Below are 21,299 nucleotides of genomic sequence, written 5' to 3' on the forward strand. Positions count from 1 at the left end.
AGAATTTCTAAATAAATGCAAAATATAGTGGGGTTTTTTTTTTTTTTAGAATTCAACAAAATAGTTGCACTAAATGATTCTACAATTCAGTCTCATTTATTTTTAATGCTTTTTTCTGGATTATGATAAAAATATATACTTACTGTTGAAAATCTGAAAAACATAAAAATACACAAAAAATAAGTCACCTATATATCTATTGTTACTCAAAGACAACTGTAAGGAGCTGTTTTATTTCCATGCAGCCAATCTATCAGGCAAAGACAGTTCTATTTTACAAATTTGAGACTCTGTACATGAGATTTTATATGTTCTATAAATAAGATTGTTTACGCTTCAGTAGTCTTAACCACATCTTTAATAGTTGCATGGTATAAGGTGTTTTTCCCGCCAAGGAAGAAAGAAGGGCATAGCCACAAATAGCAAAAGCTTTCTTTAGTACAGCGCTTCCGGGACGATGTTTTCTGGTCCTGGGGAACAAGGGCCAGAGAAGTCGCATGGAGAAATCCACATGGGGGAAATTTAAAGGGTCGTTAGGGCGGTCAAGCTAATATGAGGTCGTGAAATTTCACTGGCTGGCAGACAGTCGCTTTTTTCCAAAGGACTCCTGGGAAGTTTGTTTTGGAGCACACAGGTGTGGGTGGTTCCAGCCGAAGTTCCCGGGCCTGATTCCTCACATGACCTTCCCCCATTACCCACTGACCTTACATTCTGACCTTTTTTGTTAGATGGGGCACCGCTATTCATCTGGCTACTTCCTGCTGGTTAGGGGCGTTGTGTGGAGGTAAGGTCAGTGGTGGCTTTGAGGGGAGTTATGAGGAACATCTGTTTGACCGTGACTCAAGAAACTCTACGGATGTGGTCCTGTAAGAATTTTAAAAGAAAGAGGAGCAAATATGAGTAATATACTGATAATTAGAAGAGGATTTAGGATAGGGGCAGTCCAGGTAAAAATGGGTGGTTGCCACCAGGAGTTAAGTGGGTTGTAGTAGGAGAGATTCCTGCGCAGTTTCTCTTGCAGGCAGTTGAGGACCTTGATGTTTTCTTCCATCGGGCCAGTCTCATGAAACAGCACTACTCCCTGCTTTAGCTTATTCTGGCAGCAGGTTTCTGGTGGGAGGGACAGGAGCAACAGGAGGGTCTGCAGGGCCCAACCTTTTAGTGAGCCAAAGACGGGTAGGGCCCAGTGGTTCTGACTGTCAGCAGTCCTGTATGGGGACAAGCTTGAGGTGAGAGACATGGTTAGAAATGAGGGTAGTATTGATTATAGGGGAGCCCTTGGTAGTGAGGAAGATGTTGTCAGCTGGATAGTGGCTCCAAGACTTTATAGAATGTCCTGACCCAGGAGGGGTACAGGGCACGATGGCATAACTAAGAACGAGTATGAAAAGGGGATTCCTTTTAAACTGCTTGTCAGGGTGGCATGCGAAGGAAAAAAGTAGGGGTCTCATCCATTTTCATAACCGAGACCTGTGAGGGAACTAGAGGTCCAGAGTGTGATGGCAAAACAGAGAAGGTAGTCTCCATGTCCACAAGAAATGAGATGGACTTACCCACTACCTGCAGCATTACCTGGGGCTCGGCAAGGGTCATGGGGGGGTCTCTGAGTCCGGGCTGTGTCAGTCATCCATGAGGCCTAGGAGTTTGAGCAATGGGCCCATCTGACTGGCTTGGCCTCCCATCTGAGTGGCTTTTCCTCCAAATAGAGTTGCTGAGAACGAGCCTGTTGCCCAAAAGGGGCAATTGCTCTGCCAGTGACCAGGCTGCTTGCAGCTAGGGCAGGGCTTAGTGGGCAGCCGTGGCAGGGGCACTGCTGGGACCAGTGACCCTCCTTGCCACATTTAAAGCAAGCTCCTGGTGGGGATCCTCTTTGTGGCCTGGACTTAGGTGGAGCACCTTCCATGCCTTGCCCCTGCTGCTCTGCCGGCCTTAGGGCTGCCACAAGAGCCTGGGTTTAGAGTTATACCTTCTGCTGCATGCGGGCCCAGTGATCATCCTCAGCTTTTTTCTACTAGTCGTGATTATTAAAAACTTTAAATGCCATGTTCACACATCTCGGATAGGGATTTGGGGTGAGAATAAGAGGAGGGGGGGCTCCTGGGGAGCCCAGCATCCAGATCTGGCCAGAAATGCTGGAGCCAGAGGCAGGACAGGGCCAGGCCTTCCGGCAAGAAGATGGGAGCTCGGCCGTGGGGTCAGAAACCCTGCAAACTGGCGTGAGGGCCAATGGCAGGAGGAGGAGGACCTGATGGGGGAGGGGCTTAAGAACACAGTGGAGAAGGGAGGGGCCCCTGGCAGGCAGGGGAGGAGAAAGAGGGACTGATATTTGCAGGTGAATGAGAAATAGGATTCAGTGAAGGGAGGGGAGGAGCCTGATAGGATGGAGGGAGTGGTGCAGGAGGGGAAGAGAGTTGGGGGTCCACAAAAGAGGAAAGATTTGAAGTGGGGGGTTTAGGTGGGGTTTCTCTGGCCAAAAAAGGGCCTGCACCATAGAACAGGCAGCACAGAGATTAGGATGGGAGCACAAATACTAGAAGCCCTGAATGTAAGGAATCTCTAACCAGTTCCCAGTTCTTTTGGCAATAGTTAAATTGGTGAGGATGTTAAAATGGAAAGTCCCTTCAGGAGGCCACCTGGTCTGGTTATCTAGTGGGTTCTGTGGCCTGGCCACAGTGGAGAAGATCAGTTTCTTCTTCTTTAGGGAGGGAGAGATTTTGGATAAGGCACTTCAGGAGTGTTTTTGAGTCAGGTTTAGATTCCTGTGCTTCCCATGGCTGCCCTCAGTCCTCAGGGTAGTCAGATATGAGAATTGGCATCTCACAACTTAAGCTCTGGCTATCAGACAGTTAGGTAGAGTGGATATGCCCAGAACGTCTTCAAGGGCACACACACACTCGGAACGGAAAAGAGGTCCCTGGTGCAGCTGCGATTATGGGCAGGGAGTCTTGGTGGAAAGAACTGAGGGGAGGCTGGAGGAAGAGGACTTACCACACCATGTGCCGAAGTGGGTGGAAGGTCAGAGGTCCTAGTTCTTTCTCGGAAGGGAAGGGAAGAGAAGCGGTCCTTGTGGACTTCAACTCCTCCCGGGTTTTGGCACCAAATGTAAGGTATTTTTCCCTGCCAAAGAAGAAGGAAGGGCATAGCCACGAAGTGTGGAATAGCAAAAGCTTTATTTAGTACAGTGCTTCCCCAACAATGTTCTCTATTCTTGGAGGACAGGGGCCAGAGAAGTCGCATGGAGAAATCCTTGTGGGGGAAATTTAAAGGGTTGTTAGGGCGGTTGAGCTCATATGAGGTGGTGAAATTTCATTGGCTGGCAGACGGTAGCTCTTTTCCAAAGGATTCCTGGGAAGTTTGTTTTGGCACGCATGGGTATGGGCAGTTCCAGCCAAAGTTCCTGGGTCTGGTTCCTCACATGACCTTCCCCCATTGCCCACGGACCTTACACATGGTATCCTTGCTGTAGAGATACCATAATTTATTAACCATTCTCCTATTTTGGAACATTTTGATTGTGTCGAATTCTTCATTATTTTATACATATGTATGTATATATAATACACACATGTATATTTTACATGTGTAATATACATATATATTGTTTATGAAGAGTCTTGTTTATAAATCTGTGCCTGTGTCTCTCTGATGACTTTTTCTTAGGATGTATCACACAGAGTATATAAACTCTTTCCAGGCTATTGAAACATATTGTTAGATTGGCTTTCCATAAAAGATGCACCAATTTTCACTGTCACCCACAATAAAGTGGCTCACTGACCCTCCTCCCCTTAAAAAAAAACACCCCACTTGGTAAAGCTCAGTTTCTTCTGGTAGTTATCATGCTGGGGCCTTTTTCACTCTTCATGTTTCAAAGACTTAGAGCTCAGAAACAGGACTTTTCCAGAACTAGCCTTTACTCTCAGGTCCCTTTTGGAAGGAGCAGGAGAGTGAGAGGAGAGTTCTGGCAAGACGCCAAAGTGCCTGAGACTGGAATCATTCCCATCTTGGTTGGTACAACACTCCTTAACCTTTGGGCCAATGAGACAGAAGGGAAAGTGCCCCAGTGCTATTTAACAATACTGACTTTGAGGAGGAAGTCAGTGGGAAAGCCGGTGTACCTGGGACCAAGGGTTGGACAGGTAGCACCTAGCTCAGAAGTATGAACAACAGCGTGTGCACACACTCTCTTTAAGCGTGTACACACACACACACACACAAACACAGAAACACTCTCAGTTTCACACACTTGTGTGCACATTCACATAGACACACACATGAGCGTGGACACACACAAATACAGCGCGGCCGCTCCAGTTCAGTTACTGAACCAGTGGGAGCAGGAGGAGCCTGCAGCGGGGCCACCCTCCCAGCCCCGCGATCTGGCCAAGTATGTGCGCGGTCCCCAGGGACTCTCGGGTTACCTGAGCCGGGATAACGTCAGCGCCACATCATCGCCGCTTTGAATACTAAAGGAAGCTGGAAAAGAAGGAAGAAAACCCAGAGCGAGCCAATCGCAGGCGGTGCGGGTGCTGCGGGGGGGGGGGGGGGGGGGGGGGGGGGGAGCAGCGGGGAGGAGCAGCCAGGAGGGAGCTGCGGGCGCGGGGGCGGCGCAGAGCCGCTGGGCTGGCGTGCGGCGCGGCTCTGGCTTGGGCTCCGGAGGCGGGAAGATGCTGCAGTCCCTGGCTGGCAGCTCGTGCGTGCGCCTGGTGGAGCGGCACCGTTCGGCCTGGTGCTTCGGCTTCCTGGTGCTCGGCTACCTGCTCTACCTGGTTTTCGGCGCCGTGGTCTTCTCGTCGGTGGAGCTGCCCTACGAGGACCTGCTGCGCCAGGAGCTGCGCAAGCTGAAGCGGCGCTTCCTGGAAGAGCACGAGTGCCTTTCGGAGCCGCAGCTCGAGCAGTTCCTGGGCCGCGTGCTGGAAGCCAGCAACTACGGCGTGTCGGTGCTCAGCAACGCCTCGGGAAACTGGAACTGGGACTTCACCTCCGCGCTCTTCTTCGCCAGCACCGTGCTCTCCACCACTGGTAGGATCCGATGTCCCCCAGGCCACTGCGGCCACCCTGCCAACCCCCTTCCCCGCGGCCACCCTGACCCTCCTCCCTGACCCCCACCGCAGCCACCCTGGCCCTTCCAGCCCGGCTGCCGGCCCTTCCCGGACGCCTCCACTGGATACGCGCCAAGGGCGGGCTCCGTGGAGCCGGAAGTCCGCGAGGTGGCCTGAGAACATGACTTGGTTGTTGCCGCCCATAATTCTTGGGAAGGGGTCTCTAAAGCCTTCGGCCTGGGTGATTAGAGGGGCTTCATGGGCTATGCCTTTTTTCTGGGTACCCAGCCGTCCCGTTGGAATCTACAGCATCTCGGGCACGGTGCGGCGAGGCCAGGGGATGCTGGAAACTCCGCGTTGCAAGTGGGAGCACCTTACTCCTGACCCATCCCACGGGCCCAGGCTGCACAGTCGGAGGAGAACGCGTTGAAGGGTCACCTTGTGGAGGGTGCCTTCCCATTTGATGATACACCGGCATTTTGGCTCTTTTCTGCCTTGGGTATGGTTTTAGGGGCAACTGAGTGACATCATTCTGCTCCTTGCCAGTGACCTCTGAGTGCACAGGTCGGTCTGGTTTTTCAGAGTAGGAGGAGGGGTGAGGGAATGCCGTAGATCTGGCAAAATGGGGCACCCTGATTCAGCAGTTTTTCAACTTTAGCGTGTTTTCACCCTTAAACTAGAAGGACTTTTCACTCGCCTACTCACCTAGCACCTAGCAAGAGGAGATGAGTCCGGGGTGACCCTGCCAGCCCCCCCGGGTGCCCCAGGGCAGCGTTACTGTGACAGAGGAGATGAATGAAGGCTGGGTGTTCCCATCAGCTACGTGAGGCACGTACACATGCTTGGAGATATTCTACATAAGTTGCTCTGTGGAACCTGGAAAGTGTCTCAAAGAGCGTTCAGCGCAGTCCCATCATTTTTGTGGAGATTAGATCTGTGGGCGATCCATTTTGGCTTGCACAAGGTTGCACACTTCCTAGCTACCAGAGAAGTCCTGGAATTTGGGCCTTGTGATCTCCCTGCCAGGAACTCTTTATACCCCGCCCCCTTTTCCTTGATGGAAGAATCAACTTTGTATTTCAACTTTTCCTTCACTCCACCTCTTTCCACCTCCTAGGGTTTATTTGTTTAATACCCTTGGGCTCACCCCAGCTGACTGGTAATTAGTTGGTAATGAATGCTAGTTCATTATCCCCTGATTCTGTAAAACAATGATGCAGAAGTCTGGGATGAATGACTGAATGATGTTCATTAATCCTGAAATAAATCAGAAGTCTAGCTTGTATTGTGATATTTTTAGAGCAGTGTTAAAGGTAGCCCTAAAAGAGGCAGAACTGTTATCTTACTTTATAGCTTTGAGAGGTGACTCTTTGGTTTTCCTGCTACCAGTCCGGCTTCCATGGTCTGTACCACCTCTGGTCCCCATCACTCCAGTCCCCCAGCCTGTCCTTTGGGTATGTTTGTGCTAAACTGTGAATCATCCATTCTCTTGCAGAAGTGTTTCTGCTGGGTCACAGTTTTGGGTAAACATTGTGAAGAATTATGATAATTTTTAGTACTCTTTAAATGGTATTTTAAAGATAGAACTGGAATAAGATTACAAGGAAAATATATCTGCTGTTCCTGTGTGGGATTTCTTCTCTTCACTGGTGCAGTTCATGTATAATCTCAACACCATACACTCCTAATTAAATGTCAAAACTACTGGTTTACATCTTGAAGGGAGAATTATTTTCTAGATTTCCTCTTATTCCTTTTTTTCTTTTTAACTGCAGCTCTGTTTAAAAAAAAGTATGGATGGTATTGGTATTCAGAGTGCATTGTAGTGCCTGAGAAAGTCTGTATTCATGCAAAACAAGAGTTCATTTAGGAAATTAGTGCAGAAATCAGTGCAAGGGGCATTTAAGGATGAACTAGATGAAAACGGTGCCTCTTGGTTTGGAAAATTAGCAAATCGAGGAATTTTTGTCATTGATAGAATAGAGTTGAATTTGCTAATTTTTAAAATATTTTTTATTGATTGATTTTTAGAAAGAAGAGAGAGAAGGAAGGGGGGGGTAGAAAACTTTATCTTGTAATAGTTGCTTCTCATATGTGCCTGACCATGCAAGCCCAGAGTTTCGAACTGGCAATCTCTGCATTCTGGTCTATGCTTTATCCACTGCACCACCACATGCCTGGCAAATTTGCTAATTCAAATAGAGGTCTAGCCTGACCTGTGGTGGTACAGTGGATAAGGCATCATCCTGGAATACTGAAGTCACCATTTTGAAACCCTAGGCTTGCCCAGTAAAGGCACATATGGGAGTTGATGCTTTCCTCTCATCCCCCCTTTCATATCTCTCTCTCTCTCTCTCTCTCTCTCTTCCCTCCAAAATGAATAAATAAAAACTTAGAATCAAATAGAAATCTAACAGAATTTAGAATCTATTCCTTATCAAACATACTCTTCAACTGGTTTTGTACTGACCTGTTGTTACTCACTTGATGTTCCGTATAGTATCAAAACACTATTTTGTGGCAGCGGATTAGCTGATTTTTAGAGTAAAGAAAATGCATTTCATTTCTAAAAATATATTATCTGGAAAGGTACCAGATAACACAAATGAACTGAAACTTAGAGTTCATGCTTCTCTTTCAAGAAAATATTAAACATGCTGTAGTTGTGTTTGTGTGTGAGTATGTGTGTGTGTGTAAACTCTTAGCTGTATTGATGGCAAATCCTCTGAGATAATTGTCACTCAATCAGTACAGTCAACCCTTATCTTGCCCAGAATAGAAAGAGTGAGCATTACAAAGGTGCTGTCCTTGGAGGTCACCAGTGTTATACAGAAGCATGAATGCATTCTCTTAGAAATTTCTCAACCCAAGAAGTACATACTCTTCAACTGCTTTTGTACTGACCTGTTACTCACTTGATGTTCCATATAGTATCAAAACACTATTTTGTGGCAGCAAATTGGCTGATTTTTAGAGTAAAGAAAATGCATTTCCTTTCTAAAAATATATTATCTGGAAAGGAATGTGGTAGTCTTCATGGTATATTTGAAAGAAGTCTTAGATTGGTAATTCAGCGATGTTCTCTTCCTTCTCTGCTCTGCCAAGGATGCTGAATTATTTCTAGCAAAAATTTAATATCTCCCTATTTCTTCTTCTTCTTTTTTTTTTTTTTTTTTTTTTTTTTACAGAGACAGAGCGAGAGTCAGAGAGAGGGATAGATAGGGACAGACAGACAGGAACGGAGAGAGATAAGAAGCATCAATCATCAGTTTTTTGTTGCAACACCTTAGTTGTTCATTGATTGCTTTCTCATATGTGCCTTGACCGTGGGCCTTCAGCAGACTGAGTAACCCCTTGCTCAAGCAGCAACTTTGGGTCCAAGCTGGTGAGCCTTGCTCAAACCAGATGATCCTGCGCTCAAGCCGGTGACCTCAGGGTATTGAAACTGGGTCCTCTGCATCCCAGTCCCACGCTCCATCCACTGCGCCACCACCTGGTCTGGCATCCCTATTTCTTCTTGATGATGGCATTAGAAGAATTTGCAGCCCAGCCCACTCTGACTTTTTCAGAGGGAGGTGCTGTGTAAAAATAAAAGGTGTTATGAACTGAAGTATTTTCCATGTCACTTTTATTTTATTCATTTATTTATTTAAGTAAGAGGAGGGGAGATAGATTCCCGCATGCACCCGGACTGGGATCCGCCCATCAACTCCCATCTGGAACTGATTTTCAAATCAACTGAGACTGGATGCAAAGGGGAAGAGAAAGAGAATGGAGAGAAGCAGATGGTCACATCTCATGTGTGCTCTGACTGGGGATTGAACCTGGAATATCCATATGCCGGACAACACTCTATCCACTGAGCCACTGTCCAGGGCCACGTCACTTTTATAGTGTGATTTTCTTCAAGGATTAAGGAAATAATGTCTAGGTGACACTTGGGAAGTAAGAAGTAATTTTAATTAAAGTTACTTTTAGTAGCCATATAAAATTGGCTACTAAATTTTATATGATCCTATTCATTATTAAGAACAGTCATGTCATTTTACTGTCCACTTTTTTATTTATCCCCCTAAGCAAGACTACATCATGGTGAAGGATACTGGGTAAAATGCAGTTTTTGTATGATTTTGAACAGGAAGCTGCCACTGTCTTTTGCTGCTCTGTAGATGTAGAAGGTCCACCGAACACCTAGGTCGCTGTTTCTGTCACTTGAATGCATGGTGCCTTTTGTTAAGATGCAGCTTTGTTCCTGTTTATGAAGAGATGTTTTGAAACTATTATTTAGAGTGCTCAGGAAAGGAACTTAATTTAGCTTGCTTTACACTGGCTTTGACTTAGTCAGACTGGGCACTCCTACCACGTTGGAGAGGGTAGGAAGTGGTAATGGAGATGCTGGATTGATTCTTGGTTTTAAATTATTTCAGTAGGAGAAATACATTCTTACCAATAACAAATATTTATAGAGCTTCAACTAGAATGGGGTGGGCAAACTGTGCTCCTGGCCAAAGCCATCCCACCACCAGTTTTTGTGCAGCCTGAGCTAAGGATGGTTTTTATAATTTCCAATGGCTGGGAAAATATGTCAAAAGAAAAATAATATTTTCTATCACGTTAAAATTGTATGAAAACCAGATTTCAGGGTCCATGACAAAATGTTGTTGGTGCACAGCTTTCCTGCTCCAGTTGTAAGGTTGAGTAGTTGTGACAGAAACTGTGTGGCCAGAACCCCTAGAATACTGTCTCTCTCTCCCTTTACAGAAAAAGGTTGGTTGACCCCTGCTTTAGAATGACATTTGGAAGGAGCTTAGAGCAAGAGGAGTTCTGTATTACTTCCTTTTGGAAAATGTTCTGTGAGACTCTTTAGTGTCTCAAATGTCCTCCTGCTTCTTTACAAGGGTTACACAACGTTCAAACTATGTGCTTCTACCCACGTCCAAAATATGTGCATGTTTATTATAAGACGTCACTAGTTTCAGGTCAGATAGATGACGCTGTCCTCCCCCCCTTTTAATTGTGTCAAACCTAAGCTTCACATTGGTATTACCTTATCTGAAATGTGCAGTAAATAATATCTCCGGAACAGAAATGACAGTGAGAAAAGAAATTCTACCAAAAACACTCACACAAACTCAATCAGCCAGAAGAGAGACCTGAAGTTTATGCTCTTGATTCTCAGGACAGCCTTGGGTCTCAGTTGTGAGCTCTTACATTTAATTGTAAAGAGTGTAATTAGGAGTTCTGATGCCCCTCACAGATTGAAGAAGGAAGCTGCAGATAGATGTAACTGAAAAAAAGATAATGAAAAGACAAATAACTTTAAAAATCAGAAAAATAAAATGATATTTTAAAAAACAAACAGCACTTTCATGTGCTGGGTAATGTATATGTGTGTTACAAAGGATTAATGAGGGAGGATGTCACTGTCCTCGCTCCACAGAGTCTGACTCTGAAGCGCAGGTTGAGCAACTTCTCTGCCTGGGCCACAGAGGTAGAAGTGACATGGCCTTGATTTGATCTGGTGTCCAAATTTAAGAGCTTGAGCTTTGCATGGGATCATGGTGTAGGTAGGAGGTGGTTGTGGGCTGAATTGTGTCTCCCCAAAATTCCTATGTTGAAGTCCTAACATAATTACTTTAAAACAGGACTGTAAAGAAATAGAGTCACTAGAGAAATTACGATGAGCACACAATGAGAAGGTAGCCATTGGCAAGTGAAGGAGAGAGGTTCCTAAAGAAATTGAACCTACTGACACCTTGGTTTTGGACTTCAGAAACCAGAACTATGAGAAAATGAATTTCTTTTGATTGGCTCACCCAGTCTGCGGTGCTTCCTCATGGCTTCCCTAGCAAACTAATACAGAAGTACTCAGTTATTTATGTTTCATAGTTATATAAGCACAAACAAGAAAAACAAATATAGGAATACAAGAAACAGAATTTTTTAGGTCTTTACAGTTATGACGAACACTTTCATATGCTTGAATAGGACATCGTTTTAGAATAGTATAATAATTGGTGTCCTCAAATTATAATAATTGTCTGTGAATAGTCAAAGAGAGTAGAAATTAGTGTTTAATTTATGAGCTCATACCTGTCTATTAAACATCAGTTTTTTAGTACTTCGAAGGTATTTTATCAAAATTATAACTTTGCTGTTATCTATGCCTATTTTATGGCATACTGTTACTATTATAAATTACTATAGAAAGAAATCAAGCATTTGCTTTTATGACATATCTATTAGCCTGGTCGAGAATACAAGCTTTGATTTTTCCAGTAACCTGGTAGGAAATCGAGTGCCTTTGAGAGCCAGTTGTTGGGTAGCACTGCTTTTTGGACTGTGGGATTGAAGCATGTGAAATTGTTGATATTCAATTGTTTGCACACATAACAATGTGTTCTCTTAGGTCAACTTACTACAGGTTTGTTTCAGGGACAGAGCTCACGAGCTCTCTGGCATAGTTGGAGTGCACTGTGCTAGAATTGAGAATTGATTCTTAAGGGGTGTCAACCAACCCCAGTTGTAGCCAACTCCATGAAATACTCATTCAGTAAGATTTGTCCATTGACTGTGCTGTGTTCACACTGCTGTTACTGGCGGGAGAGGAAGGTTGTCTCCATTGAAAAGCAGGTGTCTTTGGGGTTTCGACTTCCTTGATGGTTTTATCTCCTGGACTTAGTTTGTGCTCTTTTTTTGATCATTCTGGGAGGATTCCTTGACCTCAGTGCTGGTGGCTGCTCTGTCACTGCAGGATAGTATCCCAACTTGAGGTCAGATTGAAGAAAGGGTAATGGGGGAAATGGGGATACCGAGGGAGGCCATGGTTCTCTCCCTGAGCATGAATCATACCAGAGTGCTTGTCTGCTACTTTCCTTTCTTGAATCTGTAAAACAGTCAATTCTTACATTAAAGAGATTGGTTGAGAGATGTTAGACATGGATAGTGGTTTTTAATTGGTGACTATGTCCTTGATCCCAGATCAGATTCTGTTTGCATTGGCTACTGTGGCTCAGGTTGACTAGCCTTGTGAAATAAAAGCCTGCAGTCTCCAGCAAGTGTTTACTGAGCGTTAGTTCCACCTGATAATGCGCTAGCACTTAGGGATCTTGTCTTCTTGGACGTACATCCATCTAGTAGAGCGAGGGAAGTACAGTAAACATGGTAACTAAATAAAACGCACAGGACACTATTTGGGGATAATTGCTAAGGAGAAACGTCCTGTAGCAAAAAGGGACAAGAAGGTATGAAGCATCTATTCAATGAGTGTGTGCTTAGGGTGTGGAGGGGTCCAGGATTGTGGTCTTTGACAAGGAAATTTTAAAAATCATTACTGAAAAGTTGGCATTCTACTGTCTGGGGCCTGTGTTCTAGAACAAAGTCCTCGTTTTTGGGGGTACAGCAGAAACCCATTGTGTCTGGAGCTAAGATTGAGGGGGAGTGATGAAGTCAAGGAGGAGTGAAGGAGCAGGTGTGAAGGGTGTCACAGGCCACTGCAAAGCACTTGGCTTTTCTCTGAGTGAGGAGGAAACATGGGAGAGTCTGAGCACGGGGGTGGTACGAACTGACCGGTTGTTCTAACAGGTTCATGCTGGCTGGTGTTGGAGGAAAAGGGAAGAAGCAGAAGCCCTAAAAGGGTGCTGTTACAGTAACCCAGACAAGGCCTGTTTGGTGAAGTAGGTGGTGATAGTGGTCAGATTGCAGATATGTTGGTAGAAGAACCAATAGGATTTGTGGATAGAGTAGATGTGAGGTGTGAGAAAAATAGTAGGCAAGAATGACCCCCAGGCAGTGTGAGCCCCTGGCAGTGTTGAGACAGAGGGAAGGCCAGGGAAGAAGCAGTTTTGGGCACAGGGTCTCAAGTGAACTGATGGTCGTGGGCTACTTAAATTTGAGGTTCCTCTGGGTGCTCCAGGATCTACACAAGGCAGGCTTACATACTGCGATGTCATGAGGCTGCTGACAGTGTGATCTGATTTCAGGTTACATCACATGTGTCATCTCTCTGACTGCAGAGGCCTAAGGTGGCAGAGGGGTGATGCCTGCACTTGGTGGAAGGAGACATAATCCATAAGTGGAGAAGAGGGAAACGCTATTCCAGGATGAGAGTAGGAATTCTACGGGCTCAGTTGCCATTTGATGAGCACAGTTAACAAGAATTTCAACTACTTCAACTTCTGGTCTAAAAAAGAACATCTAAACTATCATTGTTTTTTTTTTTGTTTTTTTTTTTTTTCATTTTAGCATGTGCATCAGAGAGAGTGGGAGGCAGAGACAGAAACAGAGGTAGAGACAGTAACAGACAGACAGGAAGGGAGAGAGATGAGATGAGAAACATCAACTTGTAGTTGTAGCACTTTTAGTTGTCACTGATTGCTTCTCATATGTACCTTGACTGGGAGGCTTAAGCCAGTGACCTTGAGCTCAAGCCAGTGACCTTTGGGCTCAAGCCAGTGAACTTCATAGGGTCATGTCTGTGATCCCTTGCTCAAGCCTATGACTCCATGCTTAAGGTGGAGAGCCTGCACTCAAGCCAGCGATCTTGGGGTTTTAAACCTGGGTCCTCAGCAACTCAGGTCGACACTTTATCCACTGCACCACCACCTACTCACACCATATTGTTTTCTAATTTAATATTATGAAAGGCCTGTGGAAAACAGGCTGGGGGAGTGAAAGGGGAGCAGGAGGATTTGCTTCACATGTTCCTAAATTGAACAATAAAAAATTTAGTATTTTATACAGTTTATTATAAAATGTACATTATATATGGTCCAAAAAAACAGCACAGCAATAAATATATATTTTTAGGAGCAACTAACATTAAAGTGTGCAGGGAGTCAATCTAGATTGTTTCTATTTCTAGGATGTAAATAAAAACATCATTTTTTTCCCATAAGAAATCTAAGCATTTTAAGACTCTATTAGCTTCAAATAGAAACACTTACCATTTGTAACAGATGGGAAAATTATCATGTGACTCTGATAACCACCTGAGTAATTTTCTTTCCTTCTGTGTTTATTGAAGGTTGCTGAATTACCATGAATTACCAAATGATTCCATTTGAATACTATGGCTCCCTGCTCATCCCTGATGATCTAAGCCTCCTCCTCTTAAATGCTATATTTTTTATGTCACCTCAGGTTGTGAATAACAGGAGGTATTGCAAATTTCTGAAACTAGAATTAAAAAGTTAAGACATTCTTGTAACTAAAAGTCTTTAAGTGTTTGAACACCGGTTCGTAGGCACTCAATTATTTAAAGACTGTGGTTAGGTAGATTAAGTTAATTAAAGAAGCTAGAGAGGCCACTCCTGAGCTGCCTCTGTGTCAGAGGGCCACATTGAGCAATTCTGAGCAGGGACAGCTCCCCAGCATGCCCTGCGCATTCCCAGTGCTGTGGCACAAGCCACTTCAGCCACATAGCCCCCCGCCCATGGCCAAATAGATGCACAGATGCCCACGGCAAGAGGGTGCAGAGGAGCCCTACACAGTCCTAGGAGGATACTGTGTGTGGGCAACAGTCTGTCCCCGAACCTGTCTTACAATCCTGCATCGTATGCTTATAAATACAACCAGCAAAAATGGAAAGAACAAACAGGACCCAAACTACCTAAACATCTGCACACTTCTGTAGGAGCTGTGGAGCATGACCTAAACCTGCATTTTTTAGCAGCGCTGGCTGAGCACCTTGAGTCTGTGAAGGTCATCTGAATGGGCCACAGAAACACTGTTGGCATGTGCATGTGGAGACCTCCTCTCTGATTCACTCACGCTAAGTTTCGTGTGTTGATCTGTGTGGGTGATTCCCACCCTGGCAAGCCTGCGCTATGTGACCAGGGCTGGTGGGGGTATCTATCCTGGTCAGTCCCTCCTCAGTGTCCCAGCCTCCACACAGGGCCAGCCAATGGTGGTGTCCCCCCATCACCATGGGAGGAATGACTTTTCCTTCACCAGCCCAGCAGATGGAGTTGCTAAAGGCGATTGTCATCAGTGATATCAGACTGAATAAATATTTAAAAATACAGCCGACTAAGTGAAAAGTGAGAATTGTGAATTATTTTTATGGAGAATATTTACTTTCAGATATACTGAATCACCCTACATAGACTAAATAAAATTTGCTTTCATAGTGGTTTTTTTAAAAAAAAATTTTATATTTATTTTTAGAGAGGAGAGAGAGGGGGAGGGAGAGAGGAGAGAGAGACAGAGAGAGAGAAGGAGGGAGGAGCTGGAAGCATCAACTCCCATATGTGCCTTGACCAGGCAAGCCCAGGGTTTCGAACCAGCGACCTCAGCATTTCCAGGTTGACGCTTTATCCACTGCGCCACCACAGGTCAAGCCACTTTCATAGTGTTTTGAAAGGAACTTTAAAAAATAAATTCAGGGAGGGCGTGAGGGAAAAGTGTGGGGTCTGTAAGGTGGGACAGAGTCATCTGGGGACTGGGAGGCCCCAAGCTCCCCTCAGGCAAGTCAGTGTCACAAAAATGTTTTGGTAGTTTCTCTAGAGCTCAGTGGTTTTATCTGTACAATGACAGGGCTGGACAGAACCCTACTGCGGCTCTAACATTCTGTGAGTACAGGTCTTTGTACTGTTTGCTGAGTACTTACCTGCTCTGGGCCCCACAGGAGGGGACCCATACTGTAAAGGGATAATCACTAACCATAGACCACTTGCAGTTCAGCCTAGGAGCCCAGCCTAGGAGACTAAACTAACCACAGAAGTCATGTAGAGCTGTATGGGGTATATATCCCAGCTGCTGAATCGTGTGGCACTGGTGACACCTGTAGGATTTTGAGGGGGTGACCCTTTGGGCTGAAGTGTTCAGAGAAGCTTCACAGAGGAGGAGACAGAACAAACGAGCAACATGGGTAAGGTGTGGGGCACATAGAAATGAGGACAAATGCACAGTTTAGGTGCCAGAGGAGGAACACACCTGGCCTTCAAGAAGTTGTGCGATAGCAGCCTCCCAGAGCTGAGAGCCGCCTGGTAAGAAGTGGCTGATAAGGAGGCCTGGAGGTGGAGGTAAAGGGCCTGAGTGTAGGAAGTGCGGGTTGCACTTGACTCTGTCAGCAGTAGGGAACCTGCAATGTGACCAGAAGCCTGGACTGCAGAATGGCTCAAAACACAGAACGCTGGAGTTGTCCTGTGGCTCTAAGGTTTGTTCAGTCACTCAGGCACAAGGCGTCCTGTTCTGAAGAAGAGAGGACCTGGATGTGCTGACAGAGCCACAGGGTGGGGCAGGGAACTGTGGGAAGACCATAGGCAGAGTATGGAGTGAATGTCAATGGGACCTCCTAGGCCCTGGGGCACAGGGGGACCGGGATGGTCCACTGGGCTAACATACCAAGTGCCACAGTCTGAACCCTGAGGCCTGGGTGAGTAGCCAAGTTGTTGCTGTGCACAGGAGTGTATGCGGCAGGGAGCAAATACAGGATCGAGCTCAGGCCTGTGCTCCTCCACTTCCTCATGCAGGTGTGGGTGGGCAGACCCCAGCTTTCGGGTATGCTGCTGGGGGCGTAGATGGAGGATCTGGGGAGCTGAGTCTCTCATCCCAAATTCTCAGGGATTCAACCATGAGGTGCTGAACGGTCAGCCCTGAAGGGTGCAATTATAAGCATTCCTAATTATTAATGTGTCAGATGGGCCTTCTGAAATGCTTTTGTGGCCCTGGCCAGTTGGCTCAGCGGTAGAGCATCGGCCCAGCTTGTGGAAGTCCTGGGTTTGATTCCCAGACAGGGCACACAGGAGAAGCAACCATCTGCTTCTCCACCCCTTCCTCTCCTCTCTTCTCCTCCCACAGCCATAGCTCTACCTATTGGAGGGGTGGCTCCGGGCACTGAGGATGGCCCCATGGTCTTGGCCTCAGGCATTAAAATAGTTCAGTTGCCAAGTAATAGAGCTGCAGCCCAGCTGGGCACACCATCACCTGGTAGGGGTTTGCTGGATGGATCCCGGCCCAGGGTGCATGCGGGAGTCTGTCTCTGCCTCCTTACCTCTCAATAAAAAAGAAAAGAAAAGAAATGGTTTTGCAAAGTTCTAAGTAGAATAGCCATTCCCTAGATCAGGGGTCAGCAACCTATGGCTCGCGAGCCATATGTGGCTCTTTTGATGGCTGCATCTAGCTCACAGACAAATCTTCAATAAAAAAAATAATGTTAAAAATATAAAACACTCTCATGTATTACAATCCATTTATTTCCTATTTCCTACTGCTCATGTTCATGGTTGCGGGTGACTGGAGTCAGTCAGAGCTGCCCTCCAGGACAACACCAAATTTTTATTGGATAATGCGTAAGGTACACGGGTCATTGTGAGCTCAGGAAGTAAACTTCCCTCCTTTTAATCAAGTAGTCAGCTAGCTAATTGCAGAAACCCTTTTGACAAAGAAGATGGCTAAAAGAAAAAAAGATGAGAAATGTTGTACATTTCAGCGGGAATGAACAGAGGAATTTGCCTTTGTGGAGAGAGCACGTTCTGCGTTCTGCAGTGTGTCTAATATGCAATGATAAAATTGCATCAATGAAACGGTCAAATATAAAGCGGCACTTCAACACACGCCATACTACATTTGCATCGAAATATCTAGCGGGGGACGGCAGGAAGAAAGCATGTCAAGAGAAACTGTGCAGAGTACAAGCTAGTCAGAAGCAACTCTGTGTTTGGACCCAACAAGGTGACTGGAATTCGACTAGATTTGCTGGTGCTTTAGCAATTGTGAGAAACGGAAAGCCATTCACAGATGGGGAGTATGCCAAAACATTCATGCTTGATGTTGCAAATGAACTTTTTGATGACTTTTCGGATAAAGACAAGATAATCAAACGAATAAAAGACATGCCTCTGTCAGCAAGAACTGTTTACAGTCATACCATCATGAAGGCAAATCAAATTGAGGCAACACAAGTGAAGGACATAAATGAAGCACCATTCTTTTCTCTCACTTTGGATGAGTCAACAGACATAAGCCATTTATCCCAGTTCGCGTGTTTGCAAGGTATGCTGTCGGTGACACACTACGTGAGGAAAGTCTTGCTGTTTTGCCTATAAAAGAGACATCAAGAGGGGAGGATTTATTCAAGTCTTTCACTGAGTTCGCTAAAGAAGAAAATCTACCGATGGATAAACTTATTTTGGTGTGTACTGATGGTGCTCTGTGCATGGTGGGGAAAAACAGAGGATTCGTAGTGCTTCTTCGTGAACATGAAAAAGAGACCCATCCTAAGTTTTTACTGCATCCTACATCAGGAGGCGCTTTGAGCTCAGATGTGTGGCAAGCAGCTTGGTGAGGTGATGTCGCTGGTCATTTGGGTGGTCAACTTGATTGTTGCCCGAGCTTTAAATGGTCACCAGTTTAAAACACTGCTGGATGAAGTTGGTAATAATTATCCTGGTCTGCTTCTGCACAGCAATGTGTGTTGGTTGTCAAGAGGGAAGGTGCTCAGCCGTTTCATGGCTTGTCTGAGCGGAATCCGGACTTTTCTTGAAATGAAAAACGTCGAGCATCCTGAGTTAGCTAACACTGAGTGGCTCCTGAAGTTCTACTATCTCATGGACATGACTGAACATCTGAACCAGCTCAATGTGAAGATGCAAGGCGTTGGAAATAGTCTTATCCCTTCAACAAGCAGCGTTTGCATTTGAAAACAAGCTGGAACTCTTTATTGCAGACATTAAAACAGGTTGTTTACTACACTTTGAAAAACTGGGAGAGTTTAAAGATGCATGCACAGCAAGTGACCCTACTCAACATCTTGATCTCCAGCAGCTAGTGGGCTGCACATCTAATCTCCTGCAGTTATTCAAAGCTCGCTTTGGAGAATTTCATGAGCACACTCATCTTTTTATATATATATATATATATATATATATATATATATATATATATATATATATATATTTTTTTTTTTTATGAAGTTGGAAATGGGGAGGCAGACAGACTCCCACATGCGCCCAACCGGGATCCACCTGGCATGCCCACCAGGGGGCGATGCTCTGCCCATCTGGGGCGTCTCTCTGTTGCAACCAGAGCCATTCTAGCGCCTGAGGCAGAGGCCATAGAGCCATCCTCATCGCCCGGGCCAACTTTGCTCCAATGGAGCCTTGGCTGCAGAAGGGGAAGAGAGAGACAGAGAGGAAGGAGGGGGGAGGGGTGGAGAAGCAGATGGGCGTTTCTCCTGTGTGTCCTGGCCGGGAATCGAACCTGGGACTCCTGCATGCCAGGCCGATGCTCTTACCACTGAGCCAACCGGCCAGGGCTGCACTCATCTTTTTAAGTTCATCACCCATCCACACAAGTGTGCAGTGGACAGCGCTGACCTGAGTTACATCCCCCGTGTCTCCATCAGAGATTTTGAGCTATAAGCTGCTGACCTGAAGGCCTCAGACATGTGGGTGAATAAGTTCAAGTCACTGAATGAAGATTTGGAAAGACGTGCACGACAGCAAGCAGAGTTGGCGAGACAAACACAAGTGGGGAGAATTTAAAAACTTTAACCCACAGACCAGCTGATTCTCAAAACTTGGAATGTGCTTCCCATTACATACCACACACTGCAGTGTGTGAGTATTGCTGTACTGACAATGTTTGGCTCTACGTATGCATGTGAGCACTTTCTCACATCTAAAGAACATTAAGACCAACCTATGATCACATTTAACGGATGGAATTCTCAACGCCTACATGAAGCTTAACCTCACCACATATCAACCAGACTACAACGCCATCAGCAAAACCATGCAGCACCAGAAGTCACATTAATAGTAAGAAGTACTTTATTCATCATTGGTTAGCAACAGTATAACAATGTTATTAAAAAGAATTCAGAGACTTATTGTACTTTAAAAGTGTTGGTCTTACATAAAATGCACACATTTACTTGTATTTAGTGTTAAACATATTGTATGGATCTCACAGAATTACATTTTAAAATATGTGGCGTTCATGACTCTCTCAGCCAAAAAGGTTCCCGACTCCTGCCCTAGATCCTGTTTATAGTATTAGATATTATACAGGCTTTAAATAAATTCTTTTTGAAGTACTAAAATCTTAACTTCAACTCAGTTCCTGAGTGGCCAAATAGTAACATAATGAAGTTTTTGCCTTTAAAAGAAACATAGGTGTTATAAATATAATTCTTAGTATTTTGTAATGTTCAAAGTCATTTCTTAGTGCATCGGACTCAAATTGAGGATTTCTGGCTGCTCTTTCATCTCTTCACATTTTCATTTTTGCTTAAGGGCCTCCGGTGTCACAGGTGTGTTCTTGCTGTACAGGAAGCCAGGTAGCAGAACTCCTTGTCTGAAAACTCATAAAGCTTTGAGGAAAATGCACCACTTAGTGTAAATCTTTAAATGTATAATGTTATGCTGGTTTCTCCCTCATCAGATGGATACATAGTTTTAAACCATACACATGATCACACTTGCAGAGTGTCCATTTCCTTCTTGCTGCATTATTCAAAAACTGAACTCAACAAGTGAGATGCATACTGAACCCACATGTGCACAGGTTGTTCTTTTAGCCCAGGTTCACAGGCAAGTCTGAGAGGTACACCAGTAGGTGGAATGTTTGAAAAGCAAAGAAGGGGTGATTTTTTTATTCTCTCCAAGACCAGCCGTCTAACCTCTGAGGATCCATCCACTCTGGTGCGTCTCACTGTCAGACATGCTCTCCCACTCCAGGCCCCCTCCTTGGCCATGTGCCCCTTAGAGCACACAAAAAATTGGTGCGTAGTCCCCTGGCAGCACAGGAGATGCAGAGCTTTGGCACTTACAAAAGACTTATTTAAAACAATTTGAGTAAATAGAATATTAGCCCTCTAATAATGTCACTCTCACTTCCATTCTAATATGCTTTCTTGAAAAGGAAAACCGCTTTCATTTCCTCTACCTGGAGAATCATGCATTATCCAGTCTGTTTTATTTACACCTCTGCCAGTAATCAGTAACTCTAACCACTGATATGGTCTTGAATCAGTGGCCGGCAAACTTATTAGTCAACAGAGCCAAATATCAACAGTACAACAATTGAAATTTCTTTTGAGAGCCAAATCTTTTAAACTTAAACTATATAGGTAGGTACATTCCTTATTGAGGTAGTGCCCACATGTGGTATTTTGTGGAAGAGCCACACTCAAGGGGCCAAAGAGCCGCATGTGGCTTACAAGCCACAGTTTGCTGACCACTGGTCTTGATGATCAGAAGGCTTCTCTTTGCCCCCCAAGTGGTGGGTTATGACCAATAGCAGGGGTCCTCA

General features: G+C 45.2%; 1 protein-coding gene across 1 annotated transcript in view; it reads left to right on the top strand.

Annotated features, from left to right (window-relative positions):
* Nucleotides 1-4,566: 4,566 nt before the first annotated feature.
* The window catches only part of KCNK1 (potassium two pore domain channel subfamily K member 1), an 80,452-nt gene continuing 63,719 nt past the window's right edge, over nt 4,567-21,299 (top strand). The window contains exon 1 of the mRNA XM_066235281.1: nt 4,567-5,022. Coding sequence (XP_066091378.1) covers nt 4,668-5,022 — 355 coding nt within the window. The 5' untranslated portion in view covers nt 4,567-4,667. The remainder of the gene's footprint in view (nt 5,023-21,299) is intronic.

The sequence above is a fragment of the Saccopteryx bilineata genome, chromosome 1 (assembly GCF_036850765.1).
Source record: "Saccopteryx bilineata isolate mSacBil1 chromosome 1, mSacBil1_pri_phased_curated, whole genome shotgun sequence".
In the NCBI taxonomy this organism is placed as follows: Eukaryota; Metazoa; Chordata; class Mammalia; order Chiroptera; family Emballonuridae; genus Saccopteryx; species Saccopteryx bilineata.